At 34.7% G+C, this 13,815-nt stretch overlaps 1 protein-coding gene and 1 long non-coding RNA gene across 2 annotated transcripts; both read right to left on the minus strand.

Moving 5' to 3' along the window:
• Positions 1-3,786: 3,786 nt before the first annotated feature.
• LOC137939441 (subtilisin inhibitor-like) lies at positions 3,787-4,278 on the minus strand. The gene is made up of 2 exons (XM_068784708.1): positions 4,167-4,278; positions 3,787-4,016 (listed from the first exon to the last, which is right to left on the minus strand). Exons 1-2 carry the CDS (start codon positions 4,276-4,278, stop codon positions 3,787-3,789), a joined length of 342 nt encoding a protein of 113 aa, XP_068640809.1.
• A 1,257-nt stretch (positions 4,279-5,535) lies between these two features.
• On the minus strand, positions 5,536-6,222 carry LOC137939578 (uncharacterized). Its single transcript, XR_011109964.1, has 2 exons — positions 6,095-6,222; positions 5,536-6,014 (listed from the first exon to the last, which is right to left on the minus strand). It is a non-coding gene; the product is annotated as an uncharacterized lncRNA (long non-coding RNA).
• Between the last annotated feature and the right edge of the window lie 7,593 nt (positions 6,223-13,815).

Below are 13,815 nucleotides of genomic sequence, written 5' to 3' on the forward strand. Positions count from 1 at the left end.
CTAGAAGAAGAGAGGGAGATAGAGAGGGAGAGAGTTACAAGGAAAAGAGAGAAGAAGAGAAGAAAAAAAGAGGAGAGATGGTAGGGCACAAATATGAGAGGGGGAAGATAAGCAGAAGAGATTTGAGGAGACTTCAGTAATTTTTCCTTCAGCCAACACCCCTATTTATACTCTTTCATGATTTAGGTAACTCCTCGATCAATTAGTATTCCCTAATTATATAAATTTAGGAGAGATCCTAGGAGATTGAGAGATTACATCAACCTAGGAGAGATTCTAGGAATTTAAAAGGTTACATCAATCAAAGAAACACTTTTTGTTCTAACAACTACCCCCCCCCCCCCGCACACACACACTCCCACGCACACACCACCCCCTACAATGAACTGGTAACTTAAATTAATCAAGGTTCATGTGAATAAGGTATTATGCTTAATTGATTAACTTTAAGTAAAATAATCATATTATAAATTTAATTCTTGTGTAAGTTTTAATACAAGTATAAAAGGCAAAAAATAAAATTAAAAAAATTGGATGGTAGGGTTCAATTGTCGATTAATATAAAGCAAATTCATCTAATGAATGTAACTCGTAAATTTATTTTCTGTTTTATATTTTTATTTAATATATCATAATTATCAAAATGGTCATTACATAAATTTAGGTTGCTTAATTTAGTACAATCAAAATAAATAAGCCCATATTTAAATTTCATCAGAGAGGCCCTTACATTTTAAAATTTCTTTATGATATTGAAAAATCTCTCTCGTTGGAATTAAAATCACTGATTTTAAATTTTGCTGAGAAAAAGCTCAAGTTTTTAATCTATTTTTAAAAATATTACTGAACTTTTCTTGGGAATTTTAATTTCACCAAGTAAAACCCCACTTTTCGTATAAATTTTAAAATAGTATGAAACTTTTCTCGATGAATTTAAATAAATGAGAATTTTACATTCCTCAAAATTTTTAATTTTCATCAACAAAAGCTGCCTTTTTATTTAATATTTTAAAAAACATAAGTTTCCTTATAAAAAATCAAAATCGCTGATATATTTATAAATTTCATAACAATTTTAAATTTCGTCGTGAAAAAGTGGTTCATGCTATTAAGCAAAAAAAAATTATGTTGGAAATTTTTTTTTGCCAGGAAACATAGCTTTTGTCAATAAAATTTATTTTTTAAAAAAATATAACTTTTCTGGGCGAAACTATTTTTGCAAAAAAATATCAAATTTATTTTAGTCAAAGTAATTTATTCCACAACTAGCCACAATTTGTGAAATGCTTTGTCCATTTATAGACTTTCCATTCCTCCCCAACCGCTTACAAGGTTGAAGAACCACCTAATACAACGTAATGACCATTCGTCAACTGAATTACTTATCATTATTATTGAAATTCTAGAAAAGTTAAAAACTTCATTGATTTGATATAATTTGAGTGCATGAGCTTCTATCTATAATAGAAGAAACAACTAGAATCCAATTACAATTAAACTACCCTTATCCCAGTTTTACCTAAAGTTAAACACTAAAAGATGAGTCCTAGAGCAATTGAACATAAATAGAAGATTGACATAACTAAAACACGTTTAACTGAGACTCTTTTGTGAAACCTCCATCAACTGCCCCCCCCCCTCACCTATAAGACTTCAGCTTGTAATAAAAAGATTTTTTGGTCTTCAATTGTCATTGGCTAAATTTTTTTCATAGATGTTAAATCTTCATAATTTGTTCTCCCTCTTTCTTGCATATTTTGGTCAAGTAAAAATTACTACAACATGTGGAATAAAATACCTTTTTCTTGTATTTCTTCTTCTACTTCTCCCCCTCAAGCTTAGGATAGAAAGGACATAAAGACCCAGCTTAGACAAAACACAATGTGGGATAAGAAAATCAATCCTCTTGGGTGAAGAATACAAGAATTGACTCAAGCTAGATGTTGGCAACAGTCCTATACTTTTTTAAGTTGTAGGTCTAGGCATTGTTCTAAAGTGATGAAAACACAAGAAGATAAACTAAAGAGATACTAAAGGAAAATAACTTTAACCGAAAGGAGGTATCTATGCAACACTCATACTTCCAAATGAATTTTAGAATGTGACTTTTTCTTTTCTTAAAAAAATGGGCGAAACTATAACAATAGAACTTGATAAATTTTATCAAGATAACTTTTTTGGGTGACCACTCTTTTTCGGAGTTGACGATGCATAAGACACATATCAAATTAAAGAAAATACAAAACTGGAAAACATCATCGAAGTAGGAAGTTTTTGCATAACTTGAATGAACACATCATAGAGTGATTAATTTTGAACAAAACTCTCAGATTATAAAATAAAATTGGGTAAAAAACTAGGATTCGAAAAGGAAACTCAATCCATGCCAATGCATGGAGAGATAATTAGAGAGAAAATAGGGAAAATGAGAGATTTTTGGTAGAACTGACATTTAGTACTTCTGATATTAATATCTCCCAAAATATCGATTAAAATTATAAAATATTTATTTATTAAGAAACTAGACTCAAAGAGCTTTAATGTGATACTTCATTTCACATAAAAAAACTTATTTCTTAAATATGTTATGACCTCTTTGTTTTTCTTTTCCCGTAGTTTGATGGTTGCTGACTCCAAAGTGAATATCTCCTTACATATGGATCAAATTGACATAAATTTTTCTCCTTTTGAAACTAAATTTTGATAGCTTTCATTCAAGTTTACTATTTTATTATAAAATATATTTATTTTTAGAGAAAGAATCTGATAGATTTCATACACAGCAATCTGGCCGAACCGAGTACTCTTTCTTCTTTAACCCGCATGACCGTTGATTCTTCCAATGTTGATATCTCCATCTAAACAACTGAGATTACATGACCATTAAAGATTTAGAAGTTTAGATCTTACTAGGATGTTGAATTTTTGGAAAAGAGAAAAATTTCAATGACTTGATGTAATTTGAGTATATGAACCTCTATTATAAAACAAATATAATCCAATTACAATTAAACTACCTTTATCTCAGTTACACCCAAAGTTAAACACTAAAAGATAAGCCCTAGAACAATTGAACATCTAAATATATATATATATAAGACTAAAATAACTACAATACATGTAACTGAGACTCTTCTGTGAGACTCTTGTAAGACTTTATTATATTAATTCTAACTTTGTGAGACTTCTTATTGTAAGAATCATGTAAGACTCTTCTATATTTGTTCTTCAAAAACTATGACATGAAACAAACTGAAGATGTCATATGAGAGTTTGAAGATGAGTTTTCGGTTCGTTTTCCAGCTTTCAAACCTTGAGGACAAGGTTCTTGGAGGAGGGCTAGTGTGTTGCATGTTTGTAGGTTATTTTTATGTAAGAGGGGTGTAATGGTCACGAGGGTGTAAATTGACAGAAGGGTGATTAGTGCTAATGTTAGAAGGTCAAAGTGGAGTAGGAGGAACCAAGTAGCTGGCATTAGTTTTCTTGCAAACTACTTAAACTGGTTTCCCACTTTAACTAGGAAACTACCACTTGAATGTAATCTTTTTTGGTAGTGGAAACGTGGGGTTGGGGACAATTCAGAATTCCGAACCCACTTATTCTCTTTGGCTTATTTCTCTCTTCCCCTCATCTGGTGTATACATCTATGACAAAAGGCTAAAACCACACAGAGCTGTTTATTACATAAGGTTACTTGAGTATTTCTTACTGAACATGGTAGCAGTTTATAAATATATGCCTTACAGAACTCCACTTGAAATAACACTACTGCTCTGGCGAAACTACTCAACCGACCATTGGAGCTTGGATGACGATCCGAGCGTCATCCACAAAGATCCGAACGCGACAATGGTTGTAGTCCATGGTCACAAAAGCTCGTGGCGGGACAATCACAATGCGAACCCACGGCAAATCTGCTCGAATCTTTTCTGCAGCTTTCTCCGCGGGGAGACCCACCAGTTCTGGCCATTTCTTCCTGACGTTATCCTTCTGGGCCTGCCGTGGACAAGGTTGCCCTGACGAACAAATATTAGCTTGTTAGCAAGATGTAAGATAGTGTAACCGAAAAAATCAATGCAGAAAGGTGATAATTATCATATCCACAGTGCTTAGACACAGCAGTACGATATGAGAAGTGTAGAAATGCATCAACGTAGTTGTCTTACTTGGCTCGGTGGTGGCTCCTCCGCCGTTATCCAGTGCCTGAACCACGGCAAGGATGAGAAAGAAGAGTAGGGCAGAGAAGAACATGCGCTGAGGAAGTGCAAAAACCTTCATCTTTGTTGCTCTGGTTATTTCTCCGATTTGATCAGTTAATTTTCTTGTAGCAGAAGTCGACCCGGTGAAATTCTTATATAGGATCCACTTTTTTGTCTCCGGGTACTATACTACAAACCGCGGAAGTGAGTCGCTCAGAGACACGTTGCGACACCTGTGAATAGAAACATGCAAGTCTTCAATATGAACTGAAGCTCGTGATCTAAGAAACTGGAAATGGACATGGGAATGAGACGATAAAGATCAAGGCAGTCGGCTAAGGTTTTGACTGGGTGAGGCAAATGCATGCATGAGAAGAAGTTGGTGAGGGGCTGACCCATGACAGCTGATGAACTCATGGTGGTGCAACCTGTTTAACACTTGATAGACAGAGTTGACTTCGCAACCAGGAAGGTTCTTTTTGTTTCTGTCTCCTTCAGAAGTGGACAACTACTTAGTCGCAATCGAGAAGCTCACCCTTGTGATATTAAGTTGAAAAATTGGTTTTTTTTTATATATATATTTTTTTAAATTGGGTAGAATAATAAAATTCCCTAAATTAAATAATATCTTATAGCGATAATGTAATGTATTAATTACATTTAAAATATTCTTTAAATAATTAATAATCAAATTTTGTATTTTTTATTATATTAAATTGAAGGTAATGAAATGAAATGTGTAAGATTTTTAAAACAAAAAATTAATATTTTTAAAATATAATTATAAAATTACTTAAATCAATAATAAAAAAAAATGAGAGAAAAAACGTTAGCTGAAGTGGAGGGTTTACGTGGTGCGTGATGACATGTCATCGTATATGGATAATGATGGCTATTCGACGTCGTGTTAGGTTACATTTCGTTAGACTCTTTTGGTGTTAATATAGCATGATGATGTGGATAAGCCATTAAAACTTACATGTCTCCTTTGATTGTATGCATGTGTAGTTGACCAGTCAAAGTTAGGTATTTTTATATTAAATTTAAATTTGGTTATTTTTGCTATTATTTATTAAAAAAATTGGATAGTATTTCATTAGTGATTTTCATGTTACATCCTTTCGTTTTTAAAATGATTGATTGAGACATGCTGAAAGAGAAAAGTTAGAGCTAAACAACGAATTTTGGTACTATGCCAATGGATCAAAGATCAGATCCCCTGAAAAAAGAGAAATCCAGACTAAATTTGAAACGACTCACTCTTGTTCATTGGAGAATAAGGCTAGATCCCGTTTCCCTGAGAATGAGCTCTTTCAGAGACTTGCATTTGTAAGGATTAACGAACACCACGGATTCTTATTACAGCTTGCGGCACAGAGAAAGGGTTCCATAGCCCTGACATTAAATCCATTCACAACCGATGGCTCTTATTCTAAAGGCTAGTAAATGTTTGCCGGTTTTGCCGCGCTGCTTACAGCTGAAGAGATAACGTCAACCGATAGCCGGAGGAGGCATCCAGACAGTGTCGCCGGAGCCATCCACGATGACGTCAACCGATAGCCGGTGGAGGCATGCAGACAGTGTCACCGGAGCCATCCACGAAAATCCGGACTAGGGATATCTGGAAGTCCATGGTAACGTAACTCCCTTCTGGGACCAACACAAAGTTTGGTTCGAAGGGTAGGTCCCCTCGAATGATCTCTTCAGCCTTCTCCACTTTAAGCCCCACCACTTCAGGCCACGACCTTTTGCGGATTTTGTATGAACTGTAGACACTCCCTCCTGTTCCCACGTCCACGCTATGCTCAGAACCCTCTGCAGCAAGACAACCAAAAACCAGAGTTAAGAGGGAGGTCCATGCACGGAAGACTAGAGGAAGAAAAAGCAATACTTGCCTTGGTTTACTTCCGCCATGACATTGAAGACAAAAAGGGCCATCGCGCAGAAGAAGAAGCCTCGACAGACTGCAGGAGACATTTGCATTTTCTTACGGGTAACGGTGACTCCAGCTCTGCCCGTAGGTAGTCCGTTCCTCTAATGGCAACCAAGTGAGAAGATCGCTCCTTATATATAAGTGGATGCTGCCATTTCAGGGTGGCGTCCGAGGAGCGGAGAAACCGATGTATGACAACGTGCTTTCCATTCTGAGCCTTTGGTGGGATGTATATCTCGTTGGTGGACGGAATTGTAACCGTTAGCAGGAAGACGCAAGGTCCTTCTTCTAGTGTCAGAATCCAACCTGGAAGACGGAATTGTAACCGTTACCAGGACGACGCAGGATCATTTGTTATTAAAACTTGGCCTGGACTGGCTTCTTTAATGACTGAGTTGTTAAAAGAAGACTGCACTTCGAAAAACCAGACGGTTGTATACATCAAGTAGCATGTTCTTTGATGGGTTAGCTATATCCTTTTCTCTTTCTTAATCATGGCATAGAAGTATCCAAAGGCATTTCTGAATTTAAATTTTCAATAGTATAGCCATGATTTTCCATTATAAGAATGCCTTTTTTCTTTCAAATGATCCTATTATCTCTTTGGATGCTGTCAAAAGCCTATAGTAGGACGCAGAAATACATTTGACATGAAACGCTTGAAAATTTCTTATTTTTATGTTGCTAAGTTTCAACTACTTCTAAGGGATATTGTTCCTCTCAACTCCTAATCAAATACCTGAAGGAGAAAATCTAGATCTTATAAGACAGATGAGAATAACATTTTTAAATAGGTGAATTATATGGGTTTAGGTTTATATATTTGCCTTTTCAATCGTAGGATGTTCTGTCCTTGATGAACCAGAGGTTCCGGGTCAATAGGGAATTTTACTAAATTATTCAATTTTAACAAATATTAACAAAAATAACTAAGTTCAAAACTTAATATAAAAAATATCCAACTTTGACCGATCAATTGCATGTATACAGTCCAACTCGAGACATGGGCTTTGACCGCTTACGTGTTGGCACGTCATCATGCCACATCAGTAAACGAAGAAATAATGCTACATCACGAGCCATGTCATCATCCACCTGTATGACATGTCATCATGACACATCATCACCACACCAGTTCATAAGAGTAGACTTTTAAAACATGAAAATGTTTTTCTCTTCTAGCATGTTCTAAATGATTTTTATCAAGATCCTAAACATGTTTAAATGCAAGTTATGACCTAAAACTCTGATTTCATATATGTAGTTAAGGAAAAGGGTGTTTAGAATTCTCTCTTACAAAGTGACTGAGTTTAGTCATTTTTTTATCACACTTGAACTCCAATTTTCTCGTTATCTTCTTCCTTGTGGGTGCTTCTTGAAGAGACATTCTTCAATTGTGCTTGAGGTTTTGAGATTTGGCTTGAAGCTTTAGACCTTGAGATGCTTTTACTCTTGAAGGTGAAATATATTAAATACTTGGATTTTTAAGTTTTTAGTTTAATTAAGTTTTATTATCATCAAAATCAATGTGGGAGTCCACCTGTTTTAATGATGACAAAACCTAACTTGGAAAAATAAAAACTTACACTTCCCTAAGGGTCGGAGTTAGCTCAAAGGCCATATTATAAAGTTTTCAATGCTTTACAAAAATAGTGTGTACACAATATAATAGTTAATGCATACAAGAATATCATCAAAACATGTACACATGGAGTAAAAAAGATGGGTGGATCCTAGGTCAACTAAGCTGGAGGTGGGAATCGGCTGAGAAATGTCTTGAGGTGGCACTTGATCCTCTGTTGTCTTGCCTTCAACTCATCCAATGTGGATAGGATAGCTACCTAGGTAGCCCTGACATCATCCAAGTATCCTCTAATGCTGATACCCGATTGGTGGATGATGAACCACCTTATTCCGTTCCTCTCCTCTTCATGAACTCATATTGATCTGCATGAGGCTCTAGACTTAACTCATCTCTGGAAGTTGAATGCTAAGGAGTTGATTCCTTCGGTATCTTCTCCTTTTGCATCCACTAACCTCGCCACTTGGTGAAGCCAAAATTTCCAACTTTGATCTCTCCAATGGACATATTTTTAGTCATGTCCATGGATACCTCATCCGAGGGTCTACTCCACTATGTAGGAGGATGGTTGTGATCTCCTGAGCAAATAATAAATTATCCACCCTCGAATTAACAACAATATCGGCCATCCTACTAGCCATGAAGTATCCATAATCCAATGGAACTTTTTGGAAGATCATCATCAACAAAAAAATGCCGGCCATTGTGAGCCGTGAGAAGGTGCCCTTCCTTTGATTCAACACGTGAATCACAAACTCCATCGCGACACTTTGAGGCATGGTGAGGTCCCGTTTCTTGACCTCATAGGAACTCTCAGCTGTCTGTCCAAAAACTAAGAATATAGCATCTTGAATATTTTGTGGGAGGTCCTCGTGGAGATCCATCGGATAATTCTCTTTGACATATCTCATCATGCCCATGATAGCGGATCTAAGGAGGTCATTCAGAGCAGGTGTCTGAATAGAAATAGGTGTTTTCTTCACATTGGAAGAAATCCTAAGGCTATGAGGCCCAAGCTCCTCAATTTTCAAGATTGTGTAAAACAACTTCACGAGAAGGGGATACATTGGCTCTTCTCTCTCCAATAAGCCTTTGTAGGGTTGGAAGTGCTCTACAAATCCTTCAATTTTCCTCTCACAAAAAGGAATGTCAACTTTCATCAGCTCAACGACACTTTTAGGAGCAAAGGTCAAGAAATACCTTTCACTTTGCGGTATTGTATGGGAGTATTCCCTCCAATTTGTCATTTCCTCCCAAGTATCATTCTCCTTTCTTGGAGTCTTCTTCCTAGAAATGGCATTCGTCCCAACCATTTTTGCTCGGTTTGGTTTTGAGAGAGTGTGAAAATGAGGGTTTTAGCATTGGATTTGACGAGAAACCTCTCAAAATCGAAGGTGGAATGAAGGTTTGGAGTCACTGGAGCTCTAGAAATTCCTTGGAAAGGGTTTTGGAATGATTTAAAATGAAGAGATGGGTTAAAATTAGATTTTGACTCTTCATCTTCTCTATTCGCCCAATGAATGATCGATCATTCTTTTTTGATTGATTGATCAATCGCTTAAGTTGATCGATCAACCAATAGGCGTTGATCTATCAATGACCTGTGCAAAGTGACTGAAGTGTAATCTTTTGATTTCCACTTCACTCTATTTGCAATAAAATGAAGGGATGTGTTCATTAAGCTCAATTTTTTCAGCCTAAATGAATCAAGATGGGTTGCTTATGCCTAATTATCATCAAAGCTTAGAGAAATTATCAAACCCTAATGGCTTTATAAAGATATCCACTAATTAGTGAGGACCAATTCCATCTTAATAACTTTGGTTTAAACCAACTCTCTGATAAAGTAATGTTTAATTTATCTGTGTTTTGATTAAGAGTGGGGAACCGAGTTCTTACTTAGACTTATGGAGCTCAAGTTGTCTCAATGGCCTGAAATTTAATTTTGCTCTAAGTCGTAGTAATCTAGTTGTTGTTTCATCCAAAGAAATTGAGCACAACACTTTCAAATGCTTTGTATTCAGTTTCGGTAGTGGATAGTGTAACTAAATATTGTTTCTTGGAAAACCAAGAGCAAACATATTTCCATGTAATTGGTAACTACCACTTGTACTCTTTCTATCAATTTTGCAACTAGTAAAATTAGTATATGAGTAAATGACTAGATCAATGGTTAAAGAGTTTGAGTACCAAAAACCTAACTTGGGTGTCCCAAGTAGGTAATAGAAAATTCTTTTCACTACTACTAAATGAGATTCTCTAGGATCGGATTGAAATCTATGTTGAATTTCTTGAAAAGAAAAAACTTCACTGACTTGATATAATTTGAGTACATGAACATCTATTTATAATAGAGGAAAGTAGTAGAATCCAACTATAATTAAACTACCCTTTGTCCCAATTACACCCAAAGTATAACACTTAATGATAAGTCCTAGCATAATTAAACAACTAAATATAAATAGAAGACTAAAATAACTATAATATCTTTAACTGAGACTCTTATGTGAGACACCACCATAAGAATTCTAGCTCTGTAAAGTTGTGAGAATCATGTAAGACTTTTCCATACCAGCTCTTCAACATTCCCCCTCAAACTGGAGTTTATAACTTCATCTTGCAATGAAAAAAACTTTTGGTATTCAATCTTCTTTTGCCAAAAAAAATTCTTCATAGATGCAAATTTCTTCATCTTTTGTGCTCCCCTTTTCTTGAATATTTGGTCACACAAAAATTACTACAACATGTGGAATAAAATACTTTTTTCTTGTACTTCTTATTCTACTTCTCCCTCTCAAACTGGAAGGTATCTATGTAATCCCAGCTTGAACCAAAAACATAACTGTATTTATTATCTCTTCCATCAAGGTGTCCAGAGGATAAGAACTCAATTGAACATAGACTCTCAAAAAATAAGATGGATGATGTATGTATAAAAGATGTTGAAACAAACCTCAGAAGATTTCAAACAAAAGTAATGATAATAATTATTAAAAAGGATAACGCCTATCACTCAAAGGTCGATGATAAAAAACCAGTTAAGGGTACTCAGAAAAAAGTCTCAATGGATTTAAAACTCCCATAAGTATATAAAAAGAGAAACCAACCGAAGCAATGCACAAGAGGTTGGCCCAAAGGGGTATGTGAGAGTAAAAAAAGGATGGTTGGAGAAAGGTAACCGATAAAAAAGGGCATGTTGGGAATGTTATGAAGGAAAAATAACCACCTCGATAATAAGAAGGAGACTGTAACGATAAAAAAATAACTTAATAAACTTGACCAAGTATGACCTCAAGATAATTTCATGAAGGTGAGCAAAATTTTTCAAAGTTGACGATGCAGAAGATATACAACCAAGTAACAAAAACACAAAACTTGAAAACAACATTGACTATGGAAACTCTAATAATTGCATAACTTAACTTAAAAGTTTCTATTTCCAAATTGATCAGTCTTTATGAGAAAAAGTTTCTAATCAAATACTCAACGATCCCTATCTGGAATACTTTCTAGATTTTGTAGAATCAAAATAGAAACTCTCCAATGATACACTTTCCTGAATTAACTGTACTTTCTTATATTAGAGTTTCAAAAGATAAGAGATTTCTAGAATCAAAGAGGCTTCAAAAAAAAGATAAGGTTGAAGTCAGACCAAAACTCTGATTAGAAGACAAATTTGGCTAAAAAACTCAGATTTTAGGAGAAAAAGAACTTCAATTCACGTCAATGTCTGGAGAGATAATAGGAGTGAAAATACAAAAAAGAAAGAGAAATTTTGCGTCAAAACTGACCTTTGGCACTTTTGATATAAATATCCCCCAAAATATAATTCAGAATCATAAACAATTTGTTGCTCAAGAAACTAGATTCAAAGAGATTTAATTTGATACATAAATTGACACAAAAAATCAATTTGAATATTTTATGACCTCTTGATTCTCTTTGTTTTGCAGTTTGACACTTGTCGATTCTGATGCGAACATCTCCATAAATATAGATCAGATTGACAAAAAAAATTCTCCTTTTGAAACTAGACTTCAATAAATTTCATCAAAGTACAACTTCTATACTTCTTTTTGTTGAATTTAGGACCCCTTTACTGAAATGTCGAGCAAGGTGAGAGGGGGGAGAAAGAAAAAGAAAGAGAGAGAGTTCTCTCATGTAGAGAGGAGAGAAGAGAAAAAAAGGAAGAAAAGTTTAGGGTAGAGAGGAAGACTTCACGAGATGAGAAGTGGAGAACTACTTGACTTTCTCTTTATAATTCGAGTACAAACACCTCTATTTATAGTAGAGAAAAGTAGTAGAATTCAAATACAATTAGATTACCATTCTCCTAATTACACCCAAACTATAACTCTTAAAGATAAGTCTATCATAATTAAATAACTCAACATAATTAGAAGACTAACATAACTCAAACTAAACCTCTTCTATGAGGCACATGATTATATGATAAAGATGCTAGCTCGTGGTTATCATGGTGGGTCCCACTTGATCTTCCAACTCATGTGATAAGGATATTAATTCGTGGTTATCATTGCGCTTGATCTTCAAATCTTTCAACTCATGCCAGCTCGTGTGATGACCCATCATGCCATCTCAGGTTCTCATAGTGGTCCCACCAGCTCGTGCAACCATGGTGGGTCCCACTTTCTATCACTTTTGAGATAAAGAATCTAACAAATTTTAGACTTTGTAATCTGGCCGAACCGAGTACTCTTTCTTCTTTGACCAACATAACGAGTGACTCTTCCAAGATCTATATTTCCATCTAGAAAACTTAGATTGAGAATTGATTCAATAGGTAAGAAAATTAACTTAGATATATTTATTTTGTTATGTAATTCTTCATATAAAGTCTTGTTCTTGATGGAATAAAATGGCTCAAAACCTGAAGTTTTCTATTGCATTTTGAATATTTCTTGTAGTCAGACCTTTGCTGCTTCAAATATCGAATTCCCTTTGTAGAAAAATCTGATTTAAAAAATTCTTTTTGCATTAGAAAGTAAACTCGAAAATATTTCCATCATATATATATATATATATATATTTAATTTGAAATATGAAAAACTCATTATGAAGGTGTGAATGACAATAAAACAAAAAATATTGGGACTGGAAAGAGAAGAAAATATAAAATACAAACTTAAACTACTAGAGATGATAGATCATAAAAGGATCACATTATCTCTATCGGTTGACCAAGTCAATTCATAGAACCTGCTCCGATACCATGTTAAATTTATGGAAAAGAGAAAAACCTCACTAACTCGTTGTAATCTGAGTACTTGAGCCCCTATGTATAATAGAGGAAAGTAGTAGAGTCCAATTACAATTAAACTACCCTTGTGCCAATTACACCCAAAGTCTAGCACTTAAAGATAAGTCCTAGCATAATTAAATAATTGAACATAAATAAAAGACTAACATAACTAAAACACTTTTAACTAAGACTCTTTTCTGATACCTCCTCTTGTGAGAGTCCTGTAAGACTCCACCAAAAGAATTTTGGCTCTATAAGATTTATTGTTGTGAGAGTTATGTGAGACTCTTCCATACGTGCTCTTCAACAATCTAGCACACAGGCATACCGAGAATATTATATCTGGTCTACTAGCTAAAAAATATAGTTGGGATCATGTCATGCTTCTATAGAGTTTTTGATGTACGGGCCCTACTTGAGTTGTTCAAGTCAAGTTTCAAGCACTAACTCATGGGTGTGTTAACTGACTTAAAATTTTTTATGTTTAATATGTTATGAAGTCCCTTAATGTATTTGGAATGATTTATAAATGTGCCATTTTCGGTTTGTGTTACTTGGAGTCTAAGGAAGAATATGAATTCACCCATTAAACTCATTTCAATCTCATTCTTCTTTACACTAGTATATTCTTGACATTGAGAGGGGTTTGTAGAACCAAATAAGATATCATACACATAAATTTGAATGATAATCAAATCTTGATCATGGTTCGTAGTAAATAGTGTCTTAGCGACGTAAATAGTGTCTTAGCGACATAAATTTAAAAATGCACTTTTTACATCTATTTGGTACAATTTGAATTTCATGTGACAAACATAGGCTAGGAGGATTCAAATTG

Source organism: Aristolochia californica, unplaced genomic scaffold (genome assembly GCF_029961685.1).
Source record: "Aristolochia californica isolate CCGP_79_NKW_82.1479 unplaced genomic scaffold, dmAriCali1.0.hap1 SCAF_8, whole genome shotgun sequence".
Taxonomy (NCBI): Eukaryota; Viridiplantae; Streptophyta; class Magnoliopsida; order Piperales; family Aristolochiaceae; genus Aristolochia; species Aristolochia californica.